We start from the raw sequence: 21,375 nt of genomic DNA, 5'->3' as shown, positions 1-21,375 counted from the left end.
TTAAGAGAGTAAATCCGATACAATTCTGGCGCTGCGACTAAAAAATTAAAATAATCCGAGAATTAATTTGTTCTTTTCCGAAAAACGAACTTTTTTCGGGCGAGATTCAAGTTTTTTCTAAGTGATTGACAAAATTTTGGAAAAAAGATTTTGTAAATTTTTTGAGAAGTTCGCGAGCAGACAAGTTTTCAATATAAAACTTTGTCAACGCCAACCCGTCGACTAAGCAAGTACGAGATTGGAAGTTTACTTTTGAGAAGAATATAGAACAAGACAATATAAAGAGAATTACTGAATTTGCAACTTTCTCGGGTTATTCTGATTTATCCGCTAGCGAGACAATATAGAGTAAAAATCGCTAACTTCCGGACTTGAAAAGATCAACAAAGTCCTAAAAAGTAACAACAAAACGTGATTAAAAGTAAAATAAAAGTGACCTAATACACGGATTAAATTCATCGAACTCTTGGAGCCGATTTCATACGTTCATCGCTAAATTTTGGAGCCGAATCAACTTAGTTTTGGATACATTACTACAACTTGTTTTTGGATCTAAGAACACACTACTGCTGAATACACATCTTCACAAAAACAATTGGAACTTCTACACGTTATTACTGGAAAACCACTGGATAAACAACACAGAGTCACCAAGAACAACACGATTCAACTAATACTACATTTGGACTAAAAGGATAAAGTTGATACTGGAATCGTTTTAAAAGAACCTGACAACCAGATTAGCTGTGCAATCGTCCAATTTAAGTTTTGATCATCAAAATTTTCATTCAAATTTTCTACAAACTTGGCAATAGCTATAACTCGACCACATCACTACTTTGGATAGCAACAAAAAATTCAACTCTGCCGCATTGAACAACAGAAACACATCAACAACTAAGCTACAAAACATCAAGGGAAAATAAGATCATCATTAGAATAAAAACATCAAATTTAGGATAAAATCTAAGTTTTACCGAAATTAAATCAATTTGAAGAAAAAACAAAGTGGTAAGTGATTTTTTGATTTTTTCAAAGGCATTCAATTCGTAATTCAGTATGTCCGCAAATAAGAACACACCAATGGAAATCATTGAAAAAAAGTTGGCAAAGTTAAATCAAGAAAGAATATCAATTATTTCGCAACAAACATGTTTACGTAAAGAAAATAATTCCAATTCAGACACATACGAACAAAATGAACGTCGTTTAATTGAAATAAATTACGAAATAAAAATGGGAATTTATCAATTGAATCGTTTGAAAGATATTGAAAGCTCAGCTGGACAAGATGCCAATAATCAATTTCTCAATAATGATAAGAAAGCACAATTCCTGAATCCATATCGAGATCAAACTGGAATTCAAGTTTTAAAGCACCAAATCAGGTTCCACCACCAACATTTCAAACTACGGTAGTAACTACTTCAGAAACAGATATTTTTTCAAATACTCCGACACAAACTGATCCAAAAATGAAAAAGACTACTTCTACAGCTTCTTTTTGGAGCCAACCTCCGAATGTATTCACTACAGCAGGCAATACTTTCAATCCAATATATACTAAATTACATCATTCTGAATCAAAAATTCCGTATAAACCAGAACAAGCCGAGACAAGTACTATCGGGTCGACACAAAAACCAGAATTTCAAATATATAATGAACTTCCGAACATTTATGAAGAAGAATATAACTGGTATAGAAAACTTTCACAAAAAAGGCAGCAAGAGCGAGCCGATTTGCAATCAAGATCTATAGATGAACAATATAATAGGGACTTCGTTCCAAATGATTTGAACGATCTAGATTTTTCGGATAATCATCGTAGAATACATAATCCGATAAACATTGAACTAAAATATGGAAATGACTCCATGAGTCAAGTTTCGAAGGGTGAACTATTCTGCAGATTTTGCAAAACACGAGGTCATCGAGAAACCACTTGCAGAAGGAAAAGTAAAGAGAACAGTGGTTTCAGCGCGTTAATTTCAGCATTAAGTTCAATTGCGAATTTAAAACGTAATTTTCGAAGCAATCTCAATGAAAATGGAAATAGTAATCACGGTTGGGATCAGGATTGGAATGACAACAACATGAATAATAATAACAATAATAATCAAAACCAAGCTGAACAACATAATCGTCAAACACAACGATCAATAAATTTTGCCAATTACTCAAAAATCAGAACAAATATTGAAAAAAAAAACGTTAATTTAGCACAAACTTCAAACATATTTCAAGTTAGAATGAATGAAAAATCAGATACGAATCAGATATTAAAATTGACAAAAATATTTATACCCTTGGAAGATCGGACGTATATTCCCGATAAAGAAATTAATCAGATGCTAATTCCTGATATTGAAACTTATCAGACGATAATTCCTGATAAAATAGATCGGACGTTAATTCCCGATATGAGATGAATCAGATGCTAATTCCTGATTATAATATTTTAAATATGAATCAAGCGCACAAATATATAAATAAATATATCAGATGATAATTCCTGATAAAGTACATCGGACGTAAATTCCCGATGACGCAATTAATAGACACGATTTTGAAATTATATTGAAAATTCCTGCAGATGATCGGATGATTAATTCCCGATAAAATAAATCAGATGTTAATTCCTGATAAAATACATCGGAAGTGAATTCCCGATATAATAATTTGATAAAAAGTTTTTTTTCCCACGGATGATCGGATGATAATTCCCGATAGAATTGGCCAGATAATGAAAAGAATGAATGAATGAATGAAAGAATGACTGAACATTTTGAGTACACACAAAATATGTGAATAATTGAAATAAACGTGCGATTGTAAACGAATGTTTTCTGAATGCACGAAGCACTTTTGAATAATTACATGAAAGTTTTGTCTGAATTAACGAACAAAGATTATGGAAATTGATCCCGGCAGATAAGAATAATAAGAAATACTACGGAAAAAAGAGAACTAAGGCTAACCATGATGAGATTGATTGAACTTTTACCTATATTTTCATTTTTACTTTCCAGTTCATAAGCCCTTCAATTCATTTTTCAATCGAAAAAGTTCCGTTGAATAGTAAAAATGGCTTGCGTTTATTAAAAGAATGGGAGAATGAAAATTGACATGTTAAACTTAAAAATAATTGTAAGTGATACGGAGGGAGAAGGCTTTTCAGACATATTTATCAGGAATCATAAAATGGAATGTCCTCAGTGATTATTTGCAAAACATAAAAGGACTCTGAAATTAAACACATAACAATCAGTTTAATTAATCAGAGTTGAAAAATAAAAACTTACATTGACGGAAAAAAATGAAGAAAAATCCAGCTCGGGTATACACAAGCATTGAAAAATCCAACTTGAGTGTACACAAGTATGAAATGAAAAAATGAAAATAAATCCAGCTGGGTATACACAGCGTTTGCGTTAAAATGGTGCAAAGGGGGAAAGAAAAATCCTACTGCAACCAACAACACCCTCATCCCGAACTTCCATACCTTCTTGTCTAATACACATTATAGAAACTGTCTGACTATAATTTCAAGTCCGATATACACTTGAAAACAGAGTCTTTGTGTTACGAATTTCAAGAAATCCAGTCAAAAAATCCGTTGAAAATCACACAAAAAATCGTGGAAAAACGAAGGAAAGAAGCAGGAAAACGGCACAATATAGCACAATATAGCACAAAAATGGGGGGAAAATTTCGAAAAAACTGGGCTAATTGACGTTTGTTAGAGTCAGAATCACTTTTTGATTAATTTCGACAACAATGTCCCAATATACCCTATTCTCCGCTATTCAAACAAAACTATGTGCAATATTACATGAGTCTCTCCTATTTTGACAGTTAAAACCATATAACGGTTAGCAGTTTTTTTTTCTCACAGTTTTCATAAATTTTCAGCACAAAATTCAATTTCGATAATAAATTTGCACATTAAATAGATAATTAGTGGTCGCCGATAAATTTGTTTGGTTTTTTCATGAATTTTCAATGTTTTTCATTCATACACATAGGAACGCACTATTATTTCCGTTATGATTTTTTGTTGTTTTCGTGGATTTTCAATTTTAAAATTCAAATATTTTTTCTGAATGGATTGTTTTCTTTTTGTGTCGTCGTATTTACTGAATTGAATTCACAATATCGCAGAATTGACGGAAAATAGCAAAATTCACAGAAAAAAATTCATTAAACGGATAGCGTGGGTTGCATAATCATGTGCACTCATGAACAGCCAAACTCAAACTAAGCATCATCCGTTACCACTGGCATATGTTTTACATCCTAGTTTGCGTAACGAAGTAGAGAATTGGAAAATAGACGACAAATCTATCTAGCATATCTCGTTCGTTATCGTCGGGACCAAAGTATCCTTACCACATGTGCACAAGAAATGTACCACATGGTCGATGGTTATAAAAAACATGTGGCCGTCTCGGAGCATATACGAAATAGCGTGGGAACGATCAGCTAGATGACTAAACATCACCACGATCTATGTGATTATGATACGTGATTTAGTCACTCTGTTTGATTTTTTCTTTCACGAATGATTTGATTGATATCATATCAACGTGTATTGATTGGCATCACTGAAGTTGCAATTTTTTGCAAATCTGCATATGAATTGCAAATTTGCACCAACACAAATTTGAATTAGCATTGCGGAAAAAACGCATGCAGCGGAACTGTGTGATCGAAAACGCGAATTTGGGTGATCTCGCGTATGTAAAGCGCGAATGATGTGCAAAAACCGCGTAATTAAATTAATTCGCGGAAAAACCGCGAATATGCAAAATCGGGCGGAAAAAGTGCAAATTGTTGTTACTAAATGTATAACTTTCGCGAATTTGATATTTGAAATAAGATATCCTTCATGTAGCGCCGCCTGGTGGCAAAAAATCAAAATGGGCAAAAATCGAAATCCTTAAATGGTCCAAAAAAGCCAAATGTTTTGATGCAGATCTATAGTTTGGGTTAAGACCTACAATAAGCTACGGGGGTCTTGGGGGTCTAGAATGACATTTTAAACGTCAAATCGGCCAAAAACCAGAATCGGGAAATTTTCAGAAAAAGCGATATTTTCATATGAAATTGTCTCTTTTCTGGGCAAAAACCATACATTACCTAACTGGATGTGAGTTTAGAGCATGACAGTTGAAATTCAAGATGGCGGAATGCCTAAAACATCAGAAATGTCAAAATTCAACATATCCAAAATTTTCCAAATATTGGTTACAAATTCTGACACCAGATGACTAACCAGCTACATGAAAAATGCAATGGGTCCATTAAACCACGAATGGGTTAACAAGAAATACGTTTTCAGCCCAGTAAAGGTTAACCTGAAAAATATCCTTCTTGATAGGGTGTGTTCTTTACCTACATGCTGCATAACAATTCAAATTTACGGTAAAAACACCACATTGAAAAAAATTAATAATCAAAACAACGGGAAGATGTATGTTGCCAATTTTTGAAAAAATTAACAGTTTTTAACTTGCCACGAGAAATATCTACATAAAACGTCAAATGCCTGGAAACAATCAAATTATCACTCAAATAATTTACCATTCAATCATTTCATTTCTATAGCGAACTTTTTCTTTTGTGGGGGGCAGTGTAGCCAGCTCAGCTATGCATTCCTGATCATGCATACAGAAACATGTTCGAACATGCACAGACATGCAAGCACATGCACAAGTATGTAGGGGGTCAGCAATGCATATGCGATCGCTGGCTCACATCTGTTACCGTAGTAAGCTAATAATTCACTGTCCCGAAATCCTGGGAAAAACCCTTGTAATTATATCGTTTAGACGTAAGCAATAATAATAAATCACGATCATAAAATGTATGACTCATCGTTGAGCATTGCGGGAGACGCGATGCTTTGGTACGTTAGTCATTAGACCCATCTGGCGCGTCGGCATCCTTTGATGCCATCCGACGAATAGTATATAAGAGCAGCTTACTCTAGCTAAGTTGAAGTTAGTCGAGTTCCTACTCTTAGACAGTAAACATCTAGCGTCTACTTGAATTGTCTAGCTTAGGCTTATTATCGAATAAACACCAAAGAAACGTTTGTTAAAAGAAGTCTTTCCTTAATTATCGATCTTGATTCGCACTTCATCCAAATAAACCCACTCGGAACATTGCACATGTATCATTTGCTCTCACTCGTGGATTAAGAGAGTAAATCCGATACAATACCAATCGAAATGTAATGTAACGTAGATTTGCAGAAAAATAAGAAACATTCACATATGTCAAGTTTGAGTTATGGCCGTTTGAGTGATGACCTGTGTTATTGTCGGGTCCGAGTGAGGCACCGACCCGAAGAGCGTTTTTCAAGCGAAAGAAGCGAAAAAACCATCCATTTTTGAGATATGAATGAAAAAATTCACGGGGAGCGCGAGTAGAGGTTCTATGGGTTCTATTTCTTCATTTTCATGCTCTCTCCTCATCTCCACCTCTGTGGGCACAACCATTTTCGAATTTTTTCAATATCTCAAAAATGGATGGTTGCCAGACTCGGTGGCAGTGCGGTGGCAGTGCGTATTAGCGCATATATGAACAGTAGCCGTTTGGACATACGCATAGAAAATAACTCATTTTACCTAAATTTCGGTGTAAATTGATCTCAAAATAGTTGAAACCTCTATATTGCCACAACTCAATATTAGTCTTTACACTCAAAAATGTTGCAGTGTGTATATAGCAGCCAAATGATCTAAAAATGGATGAAAACATTGTTGAACTTTTAATACTCTCAAAAATAAAATTGAAAGTATCATTTGATTATTAATTGACCATTTTTGAAATCTCTTTTCATCTATTCACAAATTAATCCAAGCTGATCACGGTCGGCCACGCACCAACGTTTGTCTTGGTTTTTCGTTCGAAGTATTTAAATCCATTGGGAAAAAGTAAAACAAACCAATTGTGCACAAGGTCATAGAAACATTAGATTCAATTGTTTCTTTTTTACAATTCAACGTGATTGTTTGATAGCGTACTGCTTAGGTAGGCAGACTGACGGTCGTCCAATGCAATTGCCCGGCAAAAATTCATTCAAACATTGTACTGAAACATTTCATTTAATGACACAAAACAGCAATTTTTTCAACTAGTTTTAGTGCACATTTGGTTTTCTACGGATATTTTGTTGAATTGCTTTTTGTGTTGCTAAATCGCAATTGAGTTCAGTAAATGCTGTTATTCAACTTTTTGAATTTCGAATAGCACGAACATTTTTGCCGTTGGAACGAATGATACAAGATCATTAAGAAATGTGTTCAAAAAAAGTCAATTTTTATAATTTGATGAAAAAAATAATTACTCGTTGAATTTATTAATGGGGCGCTATTTCAAAGTTTTGAGCTGATTTTGTTTCAAACACGAAACTTTAGTATAATATGACAGTTCCAGAATAAGGCCTGAACAGAAACAAATATACTAGAAGAAAATTGTACATAGATTGATATTTTTAACACTATGATTGTTCTTGGGGCACCCAGGGCCCCCAGCGAACTTTAAAGTTGAATAAAAGTACTAAACAGTGTATAAACCAACCGGAGTTAAGTCTCATTGTATAGATTGAACATTTCTCTACACGAATGAAAAAAAAACATATGCATATGTGTGAGTATGTGTAAAATACAGCCTGCCGCAAAACATGTTACGCTGTTGTTCTTGGGGGACCACAGGGCCCCATGGCTATTTTATATTATAACTGGACTATGATAAGAGATATCGACTTGGTGTCTATGACGAAGTTGTAGTTCTCAAGCTGCTCTACAACTTCGCCGTAGACATCAAGTCGTTATCTCTTATCAGTTACGCGAAAAGCCGCGAAAACGTGAAAAACGCGAATTCATAGTTTCTCACTTTTCAAGGAACTGATAAGAGATAATGAGATGGTGTCTATGGCAAAGTTGTAGCTCTGATCGAGTACTACAACTTTACTACGACACCAAGTCGTTATCTCTTATCAGTTACGCGAAAAAATGATAAGAAAAAAATCGCGTTTTTCACGGTTTTCTGCGGTTTTTCGCGTATTCCGCAAAACTGATAAGAGATAGCGAAATAGTGTCTATGGCAAAGTTGTAGTTCTGGTCAAGTACTACAACTTCACTACAGACACCAAGTCGTTATCTCTTATCAGTTACGCGAAAAAATGATAAGAAAAAATTCGCGTTTTTCACGGTTTTCGCGGCATTTCGCGTAACTGATAAGAGATAACGACTTGAGGTCTGTAGCGAAGTTGTAGCACTTAAGCTGCTTTACAACTTTGGTGTGACAACATCTCGTTATCTCTTATCAGTTTCGCGGAATACGCGAGAAACCGCAGAAAACCGTGAAAAACGCGAATGTTTTCTTATCATTTTTTCGCGTAACTGATAAGAGATAACGACTTGGTGTCTGTGGCAAATCATAGTACTCGACCAGAGCTACAACTTTGCCATAGACACCATCTCGTTATCTCTTCTCAGTTCCGTGAAAAATGATAAGAAAAAACGCGTTTTTTTCGCGGTTTTCAGCGGTTTCTCGCGTATTCCGCGAAACTGATAAGAGATAACAAGATGGTTTTCGGCAAAGTTGTAGAGCAGCTTGAGTACTACAACTTCGCCATAGACATCAAGTCGTTATCTCTTATCAGTTACGCGGAAACCGCGAAAACCGCGAAAACCGCGAATTTTTTCTTATCATTTTTTCGCATAACTGATAAGAGATAACGACTTGGTGTCTGTAACAAAGTTGTAGTATTCGACCTGCTCTACATTTCTGTCGAAGAGGCAAGTCTCTTACTTTTTATCAGCTTCACTAAAACGATGTCGGGAAATTTTGCGATTTTCGCGTTTTTTCGCGTTTTTCGCGGAACTGATAAAAGATAAGCAATATTTGTTGCACCAAAATTATAGCAAACTTTGAGTATTACAACTTTGCTTCAGACAATAATTTGTTATCTCTTATCACAGTCCAGATTTCATATGAAATATCTTGGGGGCCCTGGAGTCCCCCAAGAACAGTAATATGTTGCAAATACGAAGAACAGTCATAGTGTTAAACCATTGAACATATTATACATATCTATAATCTATGCAAAGTCATTTTACATAAAATATATTTCTTTCTTCATGTTATTGTTGGTCGAGGAAGAGTTCCTTCCAATCTGTTCAGTGATTCATTCAATTATTATGAGTGCATGAATACCCTCGACTGCATGAATTTTTCCCAGCACTGAGAGTACTCTTACTTGGTTTATTTTTGGCCATATATAACGAAAAAAATATTGATCATCCTAGATTCTTGATGGTTTAGTCAAGAAAATGCGATAGACATAAATCAGAGCACAATCAAATCCATTGTTTAAAAGTGTAAAAAATGTGTCCAATTTTGAGAAGGGAATAATTAATTTTGTCAAACTTTTGTTTTCCTGCACATTTTTGTTTATAACCTAACAACCGCACTACATGGATAAATGGTTCCAAAGACAAAAGTGAAGAGAAAAAATTTACGAATAAAAAATTTCTTTAAAGCAATGTGATCCGACCGAGGGGCAAATCACTCTAAAGTAATTTGTTTATTTATTTATTTATTTATTTTTGTAATAGAGAAAGTAATCGAGAACGTAATTTACGTGTAAAAATCTCGATTACTTTTCAAAAGTAATCGAGATTTTCACACGTAAATTACTTTCTCCATTACAAATTACTTTAGAGTGATTCGCCCATCGGATACGACGTACGGTTCGCATTATACAGGCGTTTAAATGATGCCCACCAAAACGTGGGCTTATCCAGCTGGGGGTTAAATAAATGAAAACGACAAACATTTGTTTACACAAAAACACCGGTAGGGGAATGTAACCGGTTGTGGGACGGCTCCGGTTGTGGGACAGTCGATTATTTTGACACTTTTGTAGTATTAACATCAAATGATGTATTATAATGTTATTTTATATCCGTAATCAAACTTTTGGTACGGCTTCGAGCTGAATATATGCACTCGTTATATTATTTTCAGACGATGTGTTGAAAAATGTAAAAAAAGGTTTCATAGACTTCTCTTAAGAAGTAATATTTTCACAATTTTTGATGAAAAAATGATCAGTAAAATAGTGATATACGTAGTTTAAGGACTAAATTTCATCATGAGTAAGTTTTTTTTATCAATATATGGGCATTGAAATTTTTTGTTTGCATCACATCCAAGTGGTGTACAATTCCGGTTGTGGGACAGTCATGTAGCCGGTTGTGGGACACCCATTTTTTGCATCGAAAACATTAATTCGACATTTCAGTGATGAAATATGGTCATTTGTGTTAAAATAAATATGTGTGGTCGGAATTATTGGTGTTTTTGGTGACTGTCAAATCAACATTTGCATTTCTCATCATGTTAAAGGGACAGAAGACAGCTTTTCCAGTACAGGGTTATGATACTTCAGTCCAAACAGTCAAAGATTCGTATGACTGAGACAAAAAGTAATTAGAGAAACCTTGCTTGACTTTGAGATGCACCGAACAGTGGATTGAAGCCGATACACGGATCAATTGGGGTAGCTATTCGATGATATTACAAAAGTAAACTATGGAGAGTTACCAGAAGTAATATTTCGTTCAGCTACAAACATTCCATCGAATATTGACCAATCAAAATTCAATAAAATCCTTTTCTTGCCGTAGAAAAGTCCACTTCAAATGTGCAAAGGCCTTTAATGGTGTCTAATGTGCAATCACTGCGAATTGAATGTGAATGAAGATTATGGCTTATTTTCATTCGTAATTTGACATGTAACCACCATTTGATCATTGTTTGCCTATGGTAGTCTAAAAAATTAAATAAACAATCATAAAATCATGATTTCTAATGATTTTACCTCAATCTTGGACATTTTAAGCAAAAAAAATGAGGTGTCCCACAACCGGGTACAATTTTTTTTTTCGTCATTTTCAAGACTGTCGGGAAAATGAGCATGAAATTTTTGTTGTGCATATAAATGACTAACTTTGTTTGGAGAAAAGTTAGCTATGATGGTTATCTTTCGAACGGTATATAGGGTTTGGAAAAATATAGGATAAAAAAAATTTTGTGGAAAAATTACAAAACCCGTCCCACAACCGGTTACATTCCCCTTTGTATTTTCGATGGGAAGGGTAATTCAACTATTAAGTTTAAATTAAACGTTCAAATAAGGCCGATACTTAGATAGATAAATAGATAGATATTCTCTCAAGCTACACCATTTTAATAATTTCTCGAATAGTTTGTTCGCGTTATGCTTTAGAAAAATTACAGTCCAGTGAATAGGCAGGAGAACATTTTTTATGAACTTAGTCCATTTGTGACTTAATTTATCAACAACATTGGCTGTAAAATATGATCACAACAATCTATGTGCCCTATCACATTTCTGCAAACAGTTATCTCAAACAGTTAACTTCTATCAGTTCTGCGAAAAACCTCAATAATCTACAATATACTCTCCCACATACTATCCTCACACATAGAAATTTATTTGCATGATTCATATGAATTCTCTTTTGAACGATATCTCATCCGTCATGATAATTGGAACATTTTTGAAACTGTAAAAAAAAATTCATTCCAATCCAATTCATATGCACAAAGAATCCAAGGCGATTTTGTTAAGTAAATAACGCACGATATATAAATCACATTTCTAAGCTTGCGTGTGTCTTTTTCAATAATACATACTGAAGATTATGAAGATTTTTAGAAGTTTGGAAGATTTTTTTTAACTTGAATTCTAAAAAAGTAAATCAACTAATTGGCTCCTGTTTCATGAATGGGCTCATTTATCAATTGATTTTTCTCAACATTTTATTACTGGAATCCAAAATATTTCTCGACTTTTTCAAGACTAACTTTAAAATTAACTACTACTACTCGGACCAAATAACCCGACATTCCCTTACGATTAGAAATTTGAACCCAGTTACGAATGACTGAGGAACATCTTTTGCCACTTTTTCATAAGTTACAAACTTTAATGGAATTTTTTTCGCATGTTGCAAATTGGCCTATGTTTAACTTACATTATATCTATGGGTAAGATTGAGAGAAGTGTATGTTTTTTTGACGACTTTGATAAAGTTAAGTAAGTTTCACTTGTGGTTTTCTGGCGATTTTAATTTTACTGACTAAAATATCGAATTGGTATCTTCCCTGAATCGTGTATCAGTTGGAATACATAAATTATTTAAAGATTTGCTCACCGCTTCAGAACATACTCTACTTTTTCCAATACATAGTCTGTGAAACATACCCACTCTCAATCTCACCCATAGATATGCACTGAATAATGTGTTTTTCAAATTGTGTGACAAGCACTCTCGTTGAAATGGTTTGGTTGAATAATGTTTTGAATATTAAAACCAATTTAACGTGGAAAACCTTCTATTGTTTTTGAACAATGAACCATGTACCATGCAGCAAGTAAACAAAGCATTCAAAACTGTTTCAAATCGGTGCATCAATTAGATAACAAAATACATCAATCCTATGGAAACTGATATGAAAATTCTAATTTCGACACATGATGATGGCAGATTTCGCAATAATCAAGCGAGTGGATTGGTGAAAAGTGATGAAACCAGAAAAATTTGAAATTGTAACTCGCACTATTGAAATAGTGTGATTTGCAATATAAAACATACAAACATATAACTATTTTCAGGCACGGTTCAACTGGGATCTGATGACAATGGCTTTTTTATATTCATTTACAGATTCGATGGTGACTTAAATGAGGAAATTCTAAAACCTGACTTCAAATTTAGTGATCCAATTATGATCTACTTTCGATTGATATAAAAATAAACTACTGCGCACCTCAATATTGGACTGTAGAACCGGTTTTTTAAAGTTTCTCTTCATATTTTGCTTTGCAATACGAAACATTCACCAGATAAAAGTTCTGAATGTTGGTTAAAATACACTCATGCGGGAATGAATCACTACCACATAGCTAGAGATATTGGCCTTAAAAATTAAAACAACATTCTTGTTTACCCATCCGTATTTTTGAGACACGCTTTCACGAACGGTCTACAAATAATCGATTAATAATTTTTCTACTAAAATTTCATTATTAATAACCGTAAGTCCAACAGTTGATGCGAATTCGGAAATATTGTTATTGAAATAAATGAAGCGACAACTTACTTGTGGTTTCAATGAAAGAAACATATACAACATCAAAATTTCAGGTAATTGAAACAGTTCTTTTTCTGCTTTGCTCACTGATCAGAAAACTGATTTGATACAGTAAGCGCAACGAATATTCAATCCAAATCACAGACTATATCTGTCGGTATTAACTTTTCTTTGTAGATTTCACGTATTCTTTCTGTATTATCAATTGCTATGCGTGGCACACACAAAATATCGAGAGAAAAATTTCAACTCTTATTAAAACTGCATGGTACTTTAAAAGGGAAAAACCGTCCAAAGAAATCTAGCACTACTCTGCATTAAACTTTCAAATAATACAAAATACGAAACGAACGATTATGGAAAAAGTATGTCATTCGTTTATTGTTGTTATTGTTATTGTGGCGGTTATGGCTTTGCAGTTTATTCACAGTCACACACACACACACACACACGATGTTCAGTGCAGACGATGTAGATTGAATTTCAAATCGCGCGCTAGTATCACAGCCACTTGAACTAAGGCTTTTACTTTTTGTTGTATTTTAATAGAGGAAAATATTGTGATTATAGCTATTTGGTGCTCTCTCCTCACTTCAGACCGAGTCTCATGAATTGACCAAATGTTAGCTTTATTCAACTCTCACTTGACGATACTTTTATATATATATATTATATATATACTTCGTGTTGCATTTCTCTCCTCAAAATATGGGGTCACGACAAGCGCACATCACTTTTCTTTGTTGCTTGGGTCTTACTTTAGTAGTTAATTAACATTTATTACTTTTCCTCTAGAGAAAAAGTGATCTTTTGTTTATTTCTTCGTTTTCGCGTGAACAATTCATGGGAATCAAAAACTAGGTCTTGTTGTATGTTAATTTTTAGTTACTTTTTTTATTTATTTTATTTTTTCAAACAAATGTTAATTCTAGTTGTTTCTCTTTGTGATACAATGTACTAGATGAAAATTCACCGAAATTATAGCAAGCCAAGATGAATGAAATAATAATTTACGTTCGCAGAACTGGAGGTAATGCGTGGAAAACACGACCGACAGCAATGATGTTTTTGGTAATACTGATCGCTACGTCGGTCGGTTTCGTATTGAATTGAAAGGTAATAACAACAACATACAACACATGTAATAATAATATACAACACTCTTCTCTCACACACAAACACAATGCGTACAACTAACAACAAAGCATTGTTGGGAGAAGTAAAATTCGAAACGCTCAACCGAAACATAAACCAGAGCCGTACTTGCTTTTTTTCGTAGATAACGAGTTGTTGCTTTAAGTGTGAGTCGACTCAATGTAGCAGTTGCGATGTTTAGTTGGGTCCAAAATATGCAGTATATTGCGTGCTGTAATGCTCCAATAAAACAAACTTTATTTAATTAGAAAAAGAAGTTTTCGTTTAAATATTTTTCTAAGGCTATTTAGTTTCCCAGAAATAATTTGAATTGTTGTGTTTAAAACAAAGGCTTGTTTGAAGAGAGCTAGGCACAATTTCTTCCGTTAATTGTTTTCATTTCGCGTGCATCGACAGCCCTTCCTTAACAAATAATCTTCCTTCCGCATGAAACAATGATAATTTGACAAACTTACATTTGAAATCTTAGTATTTGATAAATCACAATGATTAATGGATAATAATTGGATATTGTTTCAATAAACAAAGATCAAACATAATTGAGTAAAGCTAACACTGAGTTTTTGGTGAATTCGTTGATTGTCAAGAATTTTAGCAAAACAGAAAACAAAATTAAATATGAACTGTGTGAGACTCGTTAACGTTCTTGAAAGGGTATCTTGCTATTGTGGCCACTGTTATCGGATGGATTGATACGACGTTCGGCATATATTTCAACAGCCAATGACTGAAATATATCATTGTTGCTCCATTCACCAAAAAAACAAACATTACCCCAAAAATCATATCTAGTTGAATTATCAAAAATATATGAATGATATTTTCAATGAAAATTGCCATTGCCAAAGACCATGCATTATTTTTAATACGAGAATAAGAGTCGGCCGACTGACATAATTGTATTATGTCCAGTGGAATCGGCAAACCAATAAAACCCATCATTATAATTATCGAAACTGGATAGAAAAATATATTTTGTATCGTGTCGATTGAAGTGAAAACAACTCGAGCCAGAAACCAAACCATGAGCGTGACTCCAGCGACGAAAGCCAATTTGTAGCAAAATCGATTGAAATGATATTTATCCTGTCTAATCATCACGGCAATACTGCAAATGAGTCTAAAATGAAAAATAAGTGTTGAAATCAAATTTGATGCAAAACCGACATATGCCACAATGCTTATACCTAAATGCTTGTAGCACTGATAATGTAGTTAAGGGTGATATATATTGATCACTTTCTACTGTTGGCGCTGCAAGTTGAGAAGAATTGTTCGGTTCGAAGTTATTCTCAAGGCTGGTTTCTTTGGTGCTTGTATCAGGATTCCAAATGAGGACAAGGGTTATAGGAACTGAGGTGAACAGAAGATTTAATATGCGAACGCAGCACATCGTTATAAGTGGGACACGATTGTTTTGTAAACTGCGGTTCGCGTCCAGGGTGCACTGTAAAACATCGAACCTAATTCGTTCATACTCATATCGAATGTCGAGCATCGAAAGATGTTCAGATTTCAACCGCGAAAGCTCCCTGAATGCTTTTGTATCTTCTCCGCGATTCAGATAAAATGGAATGGTGTCAGTTGTACATATAAAGTTTATGATTAAAGCAAACAATGAACACCCAATCATCACATAAGAGATAACATAAAGAGCTGGATTCTCTTCGGTATATGTAATTTCCGTTCGGTCATCGTAGAAATGAAAAATAAGTGTTGAAATCAAATTTGATACTGCACTAACATATGCCACATTTATCAAAATCCAACGTCGCACTGTTTTCGTTGTGGACTCTGCAGCTTGAACAATAACAGAAAGTTGAACTAGTCCATAGATGAGTCCCACGACCAAACGGGATTTCGCGCAATAGATGGCCGATGTGTGTTTGGTGAGCGTTATCCCTGTAAATAGCATACATACCGATCCAAGAGCCTGGAATATAATGTCGATCAATTAAAAAACTTTGACTATAGTCTAAGTATATATACTTAGTGTATACACACTCACTGTCACAAAATGATGCAAGTGAATGCAAGAAAAAAACTTACGTAAATGGCTTGATTGGGTAAAACTGGCGTTAGAAAAGCACCAAATATTCCACCTATGATTATGCCAAAGTTAAAACTCAAGACAACGATGGCAATGATTACATGTCGCGAACTAAGAAACTCGTCCTCATCATTTTCAAATAGCTCAAAGCTATAGTCAAGGTCAACCCATTCGGCTTCGTTAAGTTGAATATCTTTGATTAGGTCAGTTATAGCCCAGGCCGATGTAATTCCGCACCCGAAAATTAAAATTATTGCTGCTGCAGAACCACTCAGTTGTTTTGTAAATTCCGTTAAATTCCATGCTTGTAATCGGCCTTCACTGAAACTGATTTCGTCATCATCTTTATAGTCTTCACTACTAACCGATAATAAGTCAACTGACTTTTCTTCTATTATTTCGGGCGATGTCGCTGCTAGATTTACTGTTTTTTTGCTCAATGCCTTTCAACTGAGGCATGTTCTTGTCCTGCCGTTGAAAGTTTTTTCACAGCCACAAAATACGTACTATCGAAATGGCACTTGAATTGAAACTATGTAAAAGAAACGACCATTGTTTCTTTTTTTAAAAATCTGCTGTCTCTCCCACACATTAATAATTACACATATATCGATCGATAAAACGAAAACGATGCATGGTAGAAAAAAAAATGAAGGTCAATTGGAAAAAAAATCGATTCAATAAAAGTTTTGTTTAGAGTTTTCTGATTTATTCGATTCCTAGTGGCGGTTCGATGTCTTAAATTTTACAGCATTTCTTTTATTATTATTATTAAGTATTATTTATTTTTGCGATTCAAAACTCAACCTCCGGTGGGATCAGCATTCGAGTTTCCGTTTTGTTGTTGATGGCCATTTGAAATATTCTGACCATTTTGTTGATTCTGTTGAGCTGCTGCCAATAATTTCATCCGCCTTCGAGTATAATGTTGCCATAATAAAATCGCTTGATCATCGATAAATTTTACGCATTGCGAGTTAACAATTTCACGTCTAAAGTGCTCATATTGCAGTAAATCGAGGAAAGCCAGACACATTGGATACTTGATATAACGAGCATATTCTGGTTCTTTCCAATATGTCAAATATTTTAGATAATTTATGAATGTAGGATCTTTGAAATATCCTCTCTGCGCGATAACTGTTTTAACAGGAAAAAAGTAATAATAATGAATAAATAGTTCACAATTCGATTTTTAACACAACTTACAGTGTAAATAATTTGGGTTTGCTAAACATTGGATGAATTCGAGCTCAACTTGGAATCGTAATCGTTGTTGTTCTTCTGTTTCCGAATGTACTGAAGTGATTACGAAAAATTGATTATTACTTTAATTATTATTTAAATCACATGAATGACTCGGTTCATAAATTATTGTTATTTTTAATTGCAACTTATACTGTATACCAAACAAAAATTACACTTACATTTTCCTTTACCTTTGGACATTTCCTATTTTCTGTAAATATTGGTTGAGATCAAAAATGGTAATTAATATTTTCATAATTTCTTTTCTTGGTATCTCAAGTGAATGGTAGGGAAGTCTTAAATTTTACAGCATTTCTTTTATTATTATTATTAGGTATTATTTATTTTTGCGATTCAAAACTCACTTTCGATTCAACTTTCAAATGTAGAATTATGTTTTTCAGTAGTTTCGCTCCAATTTATTTCCAAAAGATGAATCGACCTTTCTCTATTATAAAAATGAGCACTGGATGTAGTCCACTTGACCGAAACTTATGTTTTCGTCAATTTGCTCAAATGTCAATTTTGACAAGTTCATGCGTGCTGTAGGAGGCGCCTCATTGCTATAACAGCTTCAACTCAAACGGCCAATAATACATCTTCTCCTTAAACTGTGCAAAAATTATAAACTGAAAAATATAGCAAAAGCAATTGAAAAGCATGTCAAACATTTTTATTGTAAAATAAAACAGTTTGTGTTCAGATAAATTGTTTCGTCATTATTATAGAGAATACGTATTTGTTGTTATGGCTACACAAAAACATCGAAGACATTCATTGTTTTTGTTGACACATCAAAATAAACCACATGCATTCAAGTAGAATTTATCCATAGACAATTTTTTTTCGCTAGATGGCATTGATTTAAAGTCACGCATACACAAAGGAAGCTACACAAAAACATCGAAGACATTCATTGTTTTTGTTGACACATCAAAATAAACTACATGCATTTAAGTAGAATTTATCCATAGACAATTTTTTTTCGCTTAAAAAAATTCATTTCTAGCATTTGTGAATTCACTCTGGGAAATTAGAAAGGATTTGAGGAGATCGGGTGACACAGAACAGGATTCTGTATTTAATTTAGACAGAAAAAAAATTACTCTTCCTGCTATGCATCGACGAATTTCACCAAATTTTACATATGTAAGAATTATAGTTATAGCATATTCAACCATGATACTAATCTATTAAATTGTTTTTTCTCTTCCATGCAATGTTCTAGATAAGTTCCTGCGTCAAATATATGATATTCTTGTTGAATTTTATATTTTGGCTATTTGGAGGCCTGATGATTTCAATCGGTTTCTATGCATTTTATGAAAAATATCAGGCGACGGGCTGGGTTAAAGTGGAGACAATCTATGATATCGTGCTAAATATTTCACTGGTAATGGTTATTGCCGGGGTAGTTGTGTTTGTGGTCAGTTTTGCTGGATGTTTGGGCGCCCTCCGTGAAAATACATGCCTATTGAAGTTTTATTCGATGTGCTTGCTACTGGTGTTTCTACTTGAAATGGCTGTAGCAATAGTTGGATTTGTATTTCCACACAATATGAATACATTTTTGGAGGATTCACTCACAGAAAAGGTAATACATTTATACCGAGATGACCCAGATATGCAGAACTTTATTGATTATGCTCAGCAAGAATTCAAATGCTGTGGTTTAAGTAATGCAGGTTATATGGACTGGGGTAAGAATGACTTGTTCAATTTTCAATTGCGAACTATACTATACAGGGTATTTCAGAATTGCGTGCCAATATTGGCTTGTGTGAAAGGTATTGAGGCCACTAGATCATCCAATCCAAAAACACTAAAAAAGTTCGAGTGAAGGAGTTAAAACTAACCCATACCGGAAATTATGAAAAATTGATGAAAATAGTGAATAATCTCAAAATGATGCGTTTTTTCATCATAGATCGAAAGATCGTCGGATTTAAGGTCGATATGTCAATTTTCAGGAACCAATATCGCAGTTAACCCAAGAAAACTGTGACCATTAGTACCCGATCTTTGAAGGTTCCCAAATATCAGGGTATAACTCAGAAAATATGGGAGATATCAGTGTGTCATCTTCAAAAAAGATGTTGGGGGCGTCGAAAACAACAAGCAAGGCTATGTATCGAGTCAAAAAATACCGTAACTTTAATAAAAATCACTGAATTATAAATTTTGATATCGAGCGCCATCTACACGTAAAATCAATGAAACTAACAGAAAAATGTTGTTGCTTTTGACGCCCTCTACAACTTTCCTGAAGATTACAAACTGATATATCCCATAGTTTCTGAGTTATACCCTGATATCTGATAACCTTCAAAGATGGGGTACTAATGGTCACAGTTTTCTTAGGTTAACTGCGATATTGGTTCCTGAAAATTGGCATATTGACCTAAAATTCGACGGTCTTTCGATTTATGATGAAAAAACGATACCTTAATAACGCATCATTTTGAGATTATTCACTATTTTCATCAATTTTTCATAATTTCCGGTTAATTTTAACCCCTTCTCTCGAACTATTTTAGTGTTTTTGGGTTGACTGATCTAGTGGGCTCAATACCTTTCACACAAGCCAATATTCATGAAGCTGTGACCAAAAATACCTACGCAATTGTCTCACATGTGACTGTGATGATTTTGGGACAAAAGTGCGCCGGCGGCCCAAACTTCGGCAGGCCGAATTCGGAAAAGTGGTTCTCACATTTTGGATAGGGCCTGACCCCAGCAATACGTGGGTAAAATATTGGAACGCAATTCTGAAACACCCTGTATACATAGTGTATACCAGACAAAGAATACACTTACATTATCATTTATATTTGGACATTTTCTGTATATTAGGCAAGAATGAATACTTTAATTGCTCATCCCCGAGTGTTGAACGAGGTGGCGTCCCGTACTCTTGTTGCATCAATGCCTCTGATATTTCTTCTGGACTAGTGAATATCATGTGTGGTATGTCCTATATGATCTCAAATTGGTTATTTATCAAATTCAAGTGGAATCAAAGACTCAATTTTTATTAACAATTCAGGTTACGGCGTTCAACAGGAATCGGTAGCATCTGCTAGCAAAAAGATTTGGACAAATGGGTGCATTGAAATTATTCGTGTGTGGGTAAGATAATGAATTAAAATCTTTCATTTATGCGGTCGCTTTGAGATATATTCAACGATATTTTCTAGCGTTCTTAAGAAATATGTATATATGCAAGTTCTTGATGATAATAGTGCCATACTCTTTTCATTATATTTTTTATTTCATTTCCCCAGGCTGAACGAAATCTTTATACTATAGCTGGTATTGCACTGGGAGCTGCATTGAGCCAATTGTTTGTGATTTATCTTGCAAAGACACTCGAAGGTCAAATTGACTTACAAAAAAGTCGTTGGTCTTCGTGAGCTTATATCGGATGGGATGGCGGTCATTCTTTCTGAAATGTCTATGGTCATCGGTGAAATCATTAGAAATTGGTAATTTTTTCTTTTACCATATTGGCCGACACATTGTGGTTATATCGTTCGAAAATAAATCAAACGTTAATCGATCTATTCTCCAAATTGAAGTAGAATGAAAAGTGATCAACATTTTCATGTGACATGCACCATGTCCAATATTATTAGTAAATTTTTTGTTTTTCATTCAAATTTGCATTTTTTTTTTAAATAAACAAACTTGAAAAAGACGTGTCCACTGAAAAAATAAATTAA

The 21,375-nt window shown here is 34.1% G+C and overlaps 3 protein-coding genes across 3 annotated transcripts; 1 reads left to right on the top strand and 2 right to left on the bottom strand.

Moving 5' to 3' along the window:
- Positions 1 to 14,742: 14,742 nt before the first annotated feature.
- Positions 14,743 to 16,900, bottom strand: LOC129573067 (uncharacterized). Its single transcript, XM_055453246.1, has 3 exons — positions 16,405 to 16,900; positions 15,543 to 16,288; positions 14,743 to 15,475 (listed from the first exon to the last, which is right to left on the bottom strand). Exons 2-3 carry the CDS (start codon positions 16,268 to 16,270, stop codon positions 14,968 to 14,970), a joined length of 1,236 nt encoding a protein of 411 aa, XP_055309221.1. The 5' UTR covers positions 16,271 to 16,288; positions 16,405 to 16,900; the 3' UTR covers positions 14,743 to 14,967.
- A 186-nt stretch (positions 16,901 to 17,086) lies between these two features.
- Positions 17,087 to 18,153, bottom strand: LOC129573069 (mediator of RNA polymerase II transcription subunit 31). The gene is made up of 4 exons (XM_055453248.1): positions 18,019 to 18,153; positions 17,833 to 17,864; positions 17,615 to 17,704; positions 17,087 to 17,545 (listed from the first exon to the last, which is right to left on the bottom strand). Exons 2-4 carry the CDS (start codon positions 17,852 to 17,854, stop codon positions 17,208 to 17,210), a joined length of 450 nt encoding a protein of 149 aa, XP_055309223.1. The 5' UTR covers positions 17,855 to 17,864; positions 18,019 to 18,153; the 3' UTR covers positions 17,087 to 17,207.
- A 64-nt stretch (positions 18,154 to 18,217) lies between these two features.
- On the top strand, positions 18,218 to 21,350 carry LOC129573068 (tetraspanin-33). Its single transcript, XM_055453247.1, has 5 exons — positions 18,218 to 18,802; positions 18,882 to 19,353; positions 20,507 to 20,620; positions 20,700 to 20,782; positions 20,938 to 21,350. Exons 1-5 carry the CDS (start codon positions 18,770 to 18,772, stop codon positions 21,064 to 21,066), a joined length of 831 nt encoding a protein of 276 aa, XP_055309222.1. The 5' UTR covers positions 18,218 to 18,769; the 3' UTR covers positions 21,067 to 21,350.
- The last annotated feature ends 25 nt before the right edge of the window (positions 21,351 to 21,375 follow it).

The sequence above is a fragment of the Sitodiplosis mosellana genome, unplaced genomic scaffold, assembly GCF_009176505.1.
Source record: "Sitodiplosis mosellana isolate CC-2019 unplaced genomic scaffold, AAFC_SMos_1.0 Smas_scaffold_5914, whole genome shotgun sequence".
NCBI lineage: Eukaryota > Metazoa > Arthropoda > Insecta > Diptera > Cecidomyiidae > Sitodiplosis > Sitodiplosis mosellana.
The sequence above is the reverse complement of the archived record's forward strand: the minus strand, read 5'-3'. Positions and strand labels throughout refer to the sequence as shown.

Excerpts from the sequence above, each read along its gene's own strand:
- LOC129573067 (XM_055453246.1), bottom strand. The coding sequence starts at position 16,270 with ATGCTATTTACAGGGATAACGCTCACCAAACACACATCGGCCATCTAT. Across the intron at positions 15,476-15,542 it reads TCAGTGCTACAAGCATTTAG|ACTCATTTGCAGTATTGCCG; the intron begins GTATAAGCATTG and ends TTTTCATTTTAG.
- LOC129573069 (XM_055453248.1), bottom strand. The coding sequence starts at position 17,854 with ATGTCCAAAGGTAAAGGAAAAT. Across the intron at positions 17,705-17,832 it reads GTCCAAAGGTAAAGGAAAAT|TACATTCGGAAACAGAAGAA; the intron begins GTAAGTGTAATT and ends TAATCACTTCAG. Across the intron at positions 17,546-17,614 it reads AAACCCAAATTATTTACACT|TTATCGCGCAGAGAGGATAT; the intron begins GTAAGTTGTGTT and ends CTGTTAAAACAG.
- LOC129573068 (XM_055453247.1), top strand. The coding sequence starts at position 18,770 with ATGCATCGACGAATTTCACCAAATTTTACATAT. Across the intron at positions 19,354-20,506 it reads TGCAGGTTATATGGACTGGG|GCAAGAATGAATACTTTAAT; the intron begins GTAAGAATGACT and ends TCTGTATATTAG. Across the intron at positions 20,621-20,699 it reads ACTAGTGAATATCATGTGTG|GTTACGGCGTTCAACAGGAA; the intron begins GTATGTCCTATA and ends TTAACAATTCAG.